Genomic DNA, 11,128 nt, shown 5'->3' with positions numbered 1-11,128 from the left:
CTTGACACATACCAGCTTCTTTTTGTAAGGATGCAACACCAGCACTCAAAATATATTACATAATACAGTTTTAATGAGTTGTATTAGTTATAACAAAGGTTGTGATATAAGTCTTTACAAATCAGTCTATCAAGATATGATGAAAAAGGAAGAAATGTTTGCCTTATATGTGGTTTTCACATAAAGTGTGTTCTTTGCTCTTGTCTAACTTTAACCAGGGCAGGTGATTTATCCAAAAAATGGTGTTATCCAATAGTAGTGGTAGCCTGATTTCAGAAGCTTCTTCAAATTTGACCATGTATATCTTGTAGTATTGAGCTTTACCAATAAACACCATAGTAAATTCACATTGCTGGTTGTGGATGATCTCTAGCTCTAGGTACAGGACTGCTGGACACTACACAGGGAATCTCTAGCTACACTGCTGTGGGAGTGCACTGGCCAGCAACAGCAAAAGTGGAGCGAGCTGACAAGTCAGGTACACATCTGCTACTAAAATAATTGCCTCATAGAAATTAAACAGGAGTAACCACTACAATGTACAGACATGAGCTGACACTTTGTCATAAGGTAAAAGCATTACCTGTCTGGTGAGATAATACACAAGCAGCTGGCAGCACGATGTCCCCTTGTAAACCCTGGATGAATTTGCCTGGTGATCCTCTCAGCCAGCCTGGGCTCACTCAGCATTTGTTTTGAACTGAACGACTTAAAACAGAAGGAGTAACACATTCTGTTTAAGAAAAAAGGTTCACTCATTCAAACGAAATTTTTAGGGAGATGTGTAAAATCTCTATCAGACTTTTGCTGAATAGCCAGCACTGGAGAGCTTTTTGGTCAGAGTGGCAGACATTTCAGAAATTTTAGTGCAGATAAATCTAAGTTTATACCCTTATTACATAGACAAGGTTGCTTGTGACAGAGCATATGAAATATCAATGCTAGGGGCAGCCTCTGTTACTCTTTCATGATTTACAGAAATGTTACCTTGATTTGCCAAAAGGTTAAAAATAACATAACAAACTGTGCTAAAGAAATTACATAATCTTGCTGAAATTTAGATTTAGAATGAAATCTGCAAGTTTTAACCTGAGAGAAGTAGCCTCTCAAAACCAAAGCAAATAATAAATCCATTTTCTGAATTAAAAAAAAAAATCTGTTGACATTACTGCCATGACTGATTTTAAAGCATTTTTATAACTATGTATCTCTGTTTAGTTTATCCAAGCCATTAATCCTCTATATGGATTAAGCTTCTTTGAGACTTTATATATATCTATATCTATATCAATATGAATGAGAAAAATAGGTTTTAATACACACTTTTTTTTTTTTTTTTGCATGTAAATATCTGCTTCTTTCTTTGCATATGTATTATCATTTTTGGTAATATGCTTCTCTGTGTCCATCTCGTAGGCACACCTTACCACAAACTGGTACTAGCTTCCATGGAAAAGGTCTGTGTGACAGCATTTTCTCATGTGTTCAATCTCCCACTCTTCCTTTGTTGGAAAAATCCCACTGACTTCAGTGAGACCAGACACCTAAGACAATTAAGGTTGTCTATATTCCTGTGAAATTCTAGTAGAACATCTGCAGTATATTAATCTGTAACTACTTTATTAAAAATAGAACCCAGGTACAGACTAAGTGCTAAAAGACTAATGAAGACTAATTGCTGCAAAGAAAACACTCTGCCTTAGTCTGATGGTGTGGATGCCAGGCTTTCTAAATATTTACACAACTAACCATCAACAATGGGCCTGTAGTAATTGTCTAAATATATATTTACATGTATACAAATTAAAAGCCAAATCCCTTTTCCACTAAAAGCAATGAGAGTTTTGCCATTTGCTTTGGTGGAATCAGGGATATGGTCCAATAGAATTGTTTGTCAGCTGTTATATTTTTCAGGGGGAAATAGTGTTTCTTCTGTCTTTTGCTTTTAGAGAACAGCTAAGGGAAAGACAAAATTTAAATAAGTCCACTGGATTGATATTATGTTAAAAGTCTAATATAAACCTACAAAACAGGAACATTGAGTTAAGGCTTAAAGCTGATTAGTTTCTAGTTTTAAGTGGAAGGGTAAGAAAAGTACAAGGCAAACAATTGCTTTGCAGAGAGAAAGTATATTTTGATTACCTCTTCCTTTTATTGTAAAATCATTCCTCACCACACTATGAGTGGACTCCAAGCATCATTGTTAGCAGGTAAGTCACAAGAACCAAAGCTGAAGTATGGATAAAGCAGCAAGATCATAACACATCAAAGTATCATATACACTGAAGAAATAACTCAGTGTCCTTAGGTGGGCTTTTCTTCCCTATAAAAATTTGATCTATGTAGAACTTCATTCACATGGACACTTAACAATGAGGAAGTATTTGCTTTGGCGGAAGTGGATCACACATCTGTTTAACTTGGTTTGTGATTTTTTAACATAAGGTTTCTCTGTGTTGTACAGATGTGAATCAGGTAGCATTCAACTTTTTTCCCCCCACTGCTGAGGTGTTCAGTGGTCACTCTCTGCTGGGGTGCTTGTTTCATTGACTTTTGCTGCGCAATCCATCGCTTAGAAGAGCAGGCTTCATTTCTTGACTGGTTTGGTGGGTCTTTTTACTCAGTCAGCATAAATAATAAATCCAGAAAATGTGCTGTATTTGTTGTTGTTTCCTCCATGTGCTTTTCCTCCATCTAATTTAATGTAAACTTCATCTCCTGGCTCCAAGTGAAGAACCACGCTGTTACTGGCATAGTCGTAGTTCTGATCAGCATCCTGAGCAATCGCACTAGCTCGAACCTACGTAAAATACAGAATGACTGGTTAAGAAAACTCTGGCAATTTTTCCTTCCTGGTGAAATTAAAGCATATCCTCAAGGTTTTATTCAACATGCATGAGTTGCCACTTTAAACATCTGGCAACATATATTGTAGTTTATTCCTATGGCAATTGCTTACTTTCTCCTACTGTACTTCTGAAACTAAAGCAATAATATTCTCCTTTCTCCAGTCATCTGATGAATACACAACTGCCAGATCTTCTGTAGATGTTTGGAGCCTTTTTATAAATATGTGTAAGAATAGCTGGAGTTGGGAGATCTGGATCTGATCGTGTGCCAGTTTTACATTGATGCAACTTTTGTGTCAGTGGGACAAGTGATTGACAATGTTGAGGATCCACAGGGAGGCCCACAGGGAGCTCCCAGGATGGACTTTTTCCAGAGGCAGTTTATTGTCATACTAAGCAATAGGATCATGCTGCAAAAAAGAATACAAGAAGTACACCCCACACATACACATGCACACAAGCAGTCTGGGTTTGGAAAAGCTGCTACTACCACATTTCAGTAAGCAAACATTTAATTTCACTGTGTTTTCAGAGATGCACTTGTGAAAAATCACAGGCAAATCACTATTTGCTGTTAAGAAGTTTTTGGAACTTACAAGTCATTGAGGGCTTTTCATTTGCAACTTTCTCTTAAACATACTTTTTTCCCATTTCTCCCTTGGTATTCCACTACTGATTAAATTTGACATTTCTTGCAAACTGGATGTAATCTGTAATTTCAAGATATGTGTTGGTTTCCAGCAATGAACAGCCTTTGCCGTTGTAAGTCTCCAAATCATTTATATATAATTTGACTCTGTTTGCTAAAATATTTAAACATGGTTGTATGCGATTTATTTCAGTGTAACACGTCATCTGCTTGTTGCTTTTCTTTGTTCTAGTGTAGTTACAGAGCAGTAAATGATTTAGTGGCATTGCAAATCTGAACTAAGTAATAATGCATGACTTGGTGTACTATATGTGGGATTTTTTCCTGCTCTGAACTGAAAAAATAGGCTATAAGTCACAATTTTCCATGGATTCCTTTCAAAGTTTACATGATAAATTTCCAAATTAAATTTTCATGTGATATGATTTCACATTAATATTGAAATGTTAAAAAGGAGGGGGTTCTTTTACCATGCAGGATCTTATGGCATTATGCAGCTTAAAAATCACAGTAGGTGGAAATTCTTTATGCAGCCTGTAAGAACAGTGAGAAAGGCTGCAAAGGCTTGCAGAGCTGTGACAGGCTGCAAATTTAAACTGATATGTGGCATGATGATAAACCCCGACTATTTCAGGACTCCTTGGTCCTTACTTGCCTGGTATTGTTTACAGAGGTGATCTATTTTGCTAGTTTTTTAAGCAATAATTATTCTAAGTACTGGATGTTTCCTTTGGAATAGTGACTGGCAGGGCAGAGTTGAAGGCTCTGGACCATTAACCGTGGAAAGACCTTCCAGACAAAATAATGGACTGAGATGGTTGCCCACAGTGGAAATGGAAAGGGCAAATGGGGAGGAGTGAAAAGGCTACAGACAAGGTAGAAAAACTTTCACAGAGAACTAGTATCTTGCATAATGGTGAGAAAAATGGTTTAAAGGACTTTTCAAATTCATGTTTACTTCCTAATGAAATGCTGCTTTGTGGATTTGTATAAAATCTTTTGGATGGTAAGGGAGAATTTGAATTACATCAGTGACTATCCTAAGGGAGTCAGCATGTGGACACTGGCTACAACAGCAATGGATATTTCATTTTTAAGATTCTACATAATACATACTGGCCAGAAACAAAAAAAAAAAATTCTGGGTATTGAAAGTCTAGAAACCAAAATGCAGATGTTACTGCCCTGTGTGTAGCAGCAAAGGTCCTGTATGCTATTCTTAGTGGGTTTACCTTCCTGCTTGGTTAGCCAGGACAATTTCTTTTTAAAGCCTAGGTGAACAGTCTCAAATGAATTCTCCTGAAATGAATGGAGTGTCCTGCTGCAAGAGGGTAAATGCATCTCAAAATTACAGCATTATGAGACAATACATTTCGTAAGTTCCATGTAAGTTCTTTCATGAAGCTACGCTCTCAGCCTGCACACACATACCTAAGCTGTGTCACCTCAGCACTTCCCTGTTCAAGCTTGATAACCATTAAAGCCAACACTGTGGTAACATTGGGGACCTTGAGGTTTAACATATGTATTGCTTAGGAATGCTGCTTTTTTTTTTTTTTTCTGTAAGTCATACAGTTTTCAATGTTTCAAGTTTTTTCATTGTTAGAGAACATTGGATTTATAATGTTGCCTTTGTCACTGCATTTAACTACTTCCAAAATTTCTGAACTTCCTTACAAATATACATAAAGCCTGTCACATCAGCATTTAGTGTTTCAGGTATAAATCCTAATCAATCACTGAGGCATCAAAACTGTGGGTCGATTTCAAATCATTGATATGCAGGTATTTACCTAAATATCTCGTATGGTATATACAAATGTACACATAGAACGCCTCTTTAGGTGGGATTTTTCTTTCTTCTTTGAATAACTGTGAGTTTGTCTCATGTCTGGCACTGGAAGTACCTATATTTGGAAATGGTTAGATTCAACTGAATATTTGTAATTGAATGCTTCTTTAAAACTACTGATACGTATTTATTTTTCGGGGTTCAGGAAAATAAACACTCTACAACATTATAAATATGGGTAAATATAGATAAATTCTTTAATTGTAAGTAAATTCTTTAATTGTAAGTAAATTGTAAGTATATTTCTGCAGTGAAGAATATTGTTTTTGTAGGAAGATAGTAAAGTGAATATATTAGGATGTACTTAGTTTTACTAATCCTGGTTTATCTGCTGAGACAGTATTTATGGTAGATATTTTCTAATTTAATTAATTGCCGCTGATGTCCTCATTATTCCGTTTTCACAGTCCTTCTGAGGAGCCATAAACAAAAGGTTAAGTGGCATATCAGATTAATTTACGGGCCGCCACCGCTCCCGGGTGCGCCGAGCACAAAGGGCCGCCAGCCGGCCGTGCTCGGCTGGGGAGCAGACGCGCAAACGAACGAGGTTTTCCGCGGCCGCCAGGCACGGCGGGGACACGGGGTCCGGTGTCCAGTCCTAAGGACACGGCGGGGAGCCGATCCATCCCCTAGCCTACCCCGCCGGAGGGCGAGCAGCCCGGGGAGAGCGGCAGCGCTGGCTCCGGGCTCCCCGAGCAGCCAGCCCGCCCTGCAGCCGCTGCTCGCCGGGACGGCTCGGGCACTGAGGGACCTGTTGAGCCGCCGGTGCGCGGCGGGTTCCTCGCCCTCCCGCCGCACGGGGGGCCGGGGTACCGGCGAGAGCACTGCGGAGCTCGGGGACGCGGGAACGATTGGGCACCTCGCACTGTCCCTGGGCATCCAAAGCCTTGAGGGATGGCGGTGCCTCTAAGCGCCGGAGGAATTAGTGCCAGCCTAACCGTGTCTGTGAACTACACACGGAAGAGGCGCAAAATTGCGAAGGAGGGGTTACAAGGGGGCAATATAACAGGCAGTGGCTGCGTTTATCCTAATTAAAAGGGATGATTCCTCAGTATTTCAGATGGCAGCATTGCAAGGCCTTTAAGTATTTCCGATGCCTTCATCCTGCCCAGGGGATGCCGACAGACTCGAGTCCTGCCCGGGCTCTCCAGACGCCCGGTGTACCTCCTGGCACGGTCCCGCCAAGGGCTCAGGTCTGCGAGCGTTGAGCTCGCTCTAGTACCAGCTCTCCTGACAGGGAGAAGAAGCCTCGCACCCCTCCGGGGGCTGAGCGTGTCAAGCCCGGCTCCGCTGCGTGGGAACCCCGTCCCATGCCGGGGCTGCGTTCCTCCCACTCACCTCAGCCTTTCTCCACACAGCACCACCCTCTCCTGAGCTCACCCACCGGCCTTGGCTCCCCTTTCTTGCCGGGGACTTTCCCCTCCCCGAGGGAGCGCCGGGCTCTTCGTGCCCCTGCGGGGGCAGTGCTGTTTGTACGCCCGCCCCCCGCTCCCGTCCCGGCAGAGCTGCGGACCGCGCTCCGCGGCCGGGGCCGTGGCCAGGGCGGGCCGGGAGCTGCTCGGCTCGGACAGCGGGCTGGGAGCGGCACCTGCGGCGCGGCTCTCGGAGAGGAGAGCGCGTCGAGTCCGCATTCAGCCAGCAGCCCGGGCGGCCTCGGCTCTGCGCGGAACACCCGGCCCCTCGGTAGCCTTCGGGCACCCGAGGCGGAGCGGGGCGGCGCTCCCCGCAGGTTCCCTGCCAGCTACGGAGAGGAGGCCGCTGGTCCTCATCGCTCGCCTCCCGCCGCCCGGGCTCGAGCTCCGCATCCCCGGCACGCACCCGCGCCGCCTCCAGCGGCCGCCCGGCTCCCTCTCCCCGCCCGCTTCCCGCCCTTCCCTCGCCGCTCCGCCCGCTCCCGCACAGCGCCCGCTCCCTCGGGGAACCCCCCTCCGCCCGGGGGCCCCCTGCCCTCCTGTCCCCGGCTGCCCCCGGCGCGGCGCCCACCTGGTTGTTCTTGCAGAGGTCGGCCCACATGCTGGTGCCGTCGCCGCCCCGCATGAGCACATGGTAGGTGAAGAAGTAGATGCCGGGGATGGAGCAGGTGAACTTGCCGGTGGTGGGATCGTAGTGGTTGCCGAGGTTGGTGACCACGTCGTCGAACTTGAGCACCTCGTAGCCCTCGTGCTGCCGCTTGAGGCCGGCGTAGAAGGCGATTTTGGGGACGGTGCTGTAGGTGGCGGCGCTGATGGCCCCCGCCGCGTTCAGCCCCGGCGCCCCGGGGGGGCCCGGCAGGCCCTGCCGCCCCGGCTCGCCCTTCTCACCCGGCGGCCCCACCGGGCCGGGCGGCCCCGGCTCCCCCGGCGGGCCGCGCGGCCCCGCTTTGCCCGGCCGGCCGGCCTCACCCTTGGGCCCCTGGATGAAGGTGGGCAGGGACTGCATGAGCCCGCGGTCGGGCGTGGCCGCCGTGCTGGGCGCCTTGGTGCCGCCGTAGGGGTCGCAGACCATGCGGCAGGTGCCCAGCATCTCGTAGTGCGCCGAGGTGCCGGCCGAGCTGACCAGCACCGGGATGAGGATGACCAGCAGCAGCACCATCACCACCCCCAGCGCGCCGGCCGCTATCAGCCGCCGCCTGCTGCCCACCAGCCGGCTCAGCGCAGGGCGATCCTCTTGTCTGCTTTTGGACAAAATCTTGATGGTTGGCGGGGTTCCTCCTCAGAGCCGAAAAAACGCCGAGCCCGCGCGAGCTCGGCTCCCCTGGGGCTCGGCCGCCCTCCCAAGGGCCGCCGGTGTTGCGGGGGAACCCGCGGGTCGCGGCGCTCCGCTGCGGCCGCTGCAGCCGCGGGGCGGGCGAGGGAGCGGAGCGGAGCGGGAGAGGAAGAGCTGCCGCCGCGCCCCGGCCGCCCGCACTTTTATGCTCCCGCTGGCGATCGACTTTTTTTTTTTTGCAGGCTGTGCCAGTCCGAGTCAACTTTCCCTGGAACTTGCCTTTCCTCTCGCGATCGCCCCGCTCGCCTCCTCGCTCTCTCTCTCCCTCTCTCTCTCTCTCTTTTCGCAGAGACGACAGTCCTCAGCGGGGACGCGCCTCCCGGCCGCCCCGGTGCCCGGTGCCCGCGCCGCCGCGCCGAAGCCGAAGCCGGAGCCGGAGCCGAAGGGAGAGCGGGATCCTGCCCGAGTGCCACCTGCCAGGAGAGGAGGAGGCTGACGAGCGCGCTGGAGCAATTTATAGGCACCCAAAAGCGCAGGGGAAAGGGGAGCTGCTTTGGCATCTCATTCCAGCATCTGCTCTGCTCTTCCCACTCACAGGGAGTTTGGCATTACTCTGGCAGTGTGGGAAATATATATTTTTTTTTCTTTTCTCCCTCCCCCACCTCTCCCGCAAACGGATGAACAGCGAAATCGTGAGCCTCACTCACTAGCTGCATCTTGTGATGACAGCTCTTTCTGAAGTAGACCGAAAGGAAGAGACGTGCTTAGCAGGCTCTGGGTACCCTTCAGGTCACCGATCGAGAATTAAAAGGTCAATCCACCTCCTGCTTAACGCTTCCCTGAGGCCACTTTGCCATGTTAGCGTTTTCTGGGAAATACCGTTTTAAATGCAGGGATGTTTTACCAATTGTCCAACTAAAAGTTCTTTGAAAATATACCTCCCACAATAATAAAGAGATTAACGGCAATTTCGGATCTCCCTCTGCCTCCTCGTCCCAATTGCAACCCAAAAGGCAGAAAAGGAAATAGTTTTTCCTGTGAATTAAAATTGACGTGCTCATCACTCGCTACAGTGTTTCCGATGTTAAAGCCAGCCGCTACTCTGCTTGCGAACCGACACTGAGGGAAAGTGTTCCCTTTTGTTTAGAAGCCAAAGAAAAGTCCGGGGTATATGCAAATCGTCAGATGCTTAAGACATGATAAAAAGATCTCTTTGGCTTAACTCAGGGGCAGCAAAGCATTTTGTTAAATCTTGGAGGCTGGGGTATTTTTTTTTCTTGTTGTTGCTCTTTATTTCTTTCTCTCTCTCTTTTTTTTTTTTTTTTTTTTTTTTTTTTTTTTTTTTTGGGTGCATGAAAGTCTTCTCCTCCCCCAGGGTCTGGTGGGCACCTTTGTGACTGAGTGGGAAGGTGAATGTGCAGTATTAGTGGCACAAAATATTAAAGAACTTGTCCTGCTTACAGATATACAAGGTACACAAAGAGCTGTTTAAATAAACAAACAGAATTGATTCCTAAATCATACTTCTGTATTCAGGAGCAATGGACGTCAATCAAACCTGGGTGACATTTGCCTGTCAATACAGGGATGATGGCTGGAAGGAGTGTGACTTATTACAGCAAGGCAAGAATCAGAAATGAGCAACAGCGGCAAATAGGACAACAACCAAATAATGGCATCTCCAGTAATGATCAGAGGGCTGTGATCTTGTCTTGGATTTTATTAGCACGAATCTGCTCTCCCCTCACCATTCCCTTTTATTTCTTTTCTTTTCTGCAACACAATAAGGTCAAACAAGCAGCAGTGGGAAACAAAGATTCATTGATTCTTCCTTTTAAGCAGAAATGTCAGCAGCTCCTTTTGCTCTTTCCTGAGAGACTCAAAGGCATCGAGTGTGTCCATGCCGTGCAGAGATGGGCCAGTCCAGCTCCTTATCTCCCAAGAAAACTGTCGACAAAGCTTCCATTCATGCACTTGTAAATATTCCTCCCTCCCCTTTTAAAAAAGTTGTGGGTTTTTTTGGGTTGTTTTTTTTTTGTTTTTTTTTTTTTTTTTTTTTTTTTTTTTTTTTTTTTTTTACTTTTCTCTAATGCTCTGTCTTAAAAAAAAATTCCTTATCTGGCCCTGACACAAGCTAGCCAGTTCCCTTAGCTAAGGGCTTCCCCTCAAGACCTAGGAAGGCAGTCAAACACATTTGGAGAATTATGTTCATATCTCATTGCTCTCCTCACCCCACGGGAAAGGGCTTTCAGCACTGTTTTTTCTTCTGGGTAAGAAAAACTGAAAAGATGTGCCAGAAGTGACTGCTCTGTCTCAGCCTGTAGCTGGGCCCTTGAGGTGTTGTATTTAGTCATCCCTAAGCCAGCTGGTTTTTGTGACATCAGGGTGTGCATAAGCCTTCATTGCAATGGCTGTGATACACGTTAGGCAAAGGACAGACATCATCCTCAAATAAACACGAATCTGTCATGATCTGTGAAGCCATTGTGATGCTGGGTGACCTTTTGGCATCAAGCACAGCCTCAGTTCCTAACTCCAGCTATGATAAGCCTGATTCTTAAAGTGAGGTCCTACCATACCAACCACATTTTCCTCAATAGTTTTATCCTTACACATACTGCCTGGGATGCACTGTTGCAGACCTTCTCCCAAAGAAGGCAGCCACAAAAATCACAGCCAGAGTATCCAGAATAGAGAGATCAAGGCAAATACTGGGTTGTCAGCAGAGCTTATATGTTAGCTTGGAAGATAACCTGTGACCTTCGATTTAGTTACCAGATTAACTTTAGTTCCCAAGGCAAAATCATATTTTCTTGGAAAACTAAGAATGGGAAACCAAAGTGCTCAGAAATTATGCACCACAGATCTCAGCAGCCTGGTGCAAATTAAAAGGAAGAGTAGAAAACTCTTTTTACTATGGGACGTTTGTTGTCCTGAAATGGTGTGTCAAAAAATTGATTTGCTGTAATTAAGGCTTGGGTAGCACTTAGGTTATAATCTCTCCATGCTAAAGGCTGACAGTCCAGACTGACAGTCCATTCTTAGTGCAACCATTAAACCTATATGACCTGCTGCCAGTCTTAATGTGCTAAA

The 11,128-nt window shown here is 46.1% G+C and overlaps 1 protein-coding gene across 1 annotated transcript; it reads right to left on the bottom strand.

The window, feature by feature from the left end:
* Window positions 1-53: 53 nt before the first annotated feature.
* Window positions 54-8,542, bottom strand: C1QL3 (complement C1q like 3). Its single transcript, XM_053945029.1, has 2 exons — window positions 7,334-8,542; window positions 54-2,800 (listed from the first exon to the last, which is right to left on the bottom strand). The coding sequence occupies exons 1-2, from the start codon at window positions 7,919-7,921 to the stop codon at window positions 2,621-2,623; spliced, it is 768 nt and encodes a 255-aa protein (XP_053801004.1). The 5' UTR covers window positions 7,922-8,542; the 3' UTR covers window positions 54-2,620.
* Window positions 8,543-11,128: the final 2,586 nt, after the last annotated feature.

The sequence above is a fragment of the Vidua chalybeata genome, chromosome 1 (genome assembly GCF_026979565.1).
Source record: "Vidua chalybeata isolate OUT-0048 chromosome 1, bVidCha1 merged haplotype, whole genome shotgun sequence".
Classification (NCBI taxonomy): domain Eukaryota; kingdom Metazoa; phylum Chordata; class Aves; order Passeriformes; family Viduidae; genus Vidua; species Vidua chalybeata.
This window is presented reverse-complemented; position numbering and strand designations above follow the sequence as displayed.

Coding starts and splice junctions, on each gene's coding strand:
- C1QL3 (XM_053945029.1), bottom strand. CDS start 7,921: ATGGTGCTGCTGCTGGTCATCCTCATCCCGGTGCTGGTCAGCTCGGCC. Junction 2,801..7,333: donor ACCTCTGCAAGAACAACCAG/GTGGGCGCCGCG, acceptor TATTTTACGTAG/GTTCGAGCTAGTGCGATTGC.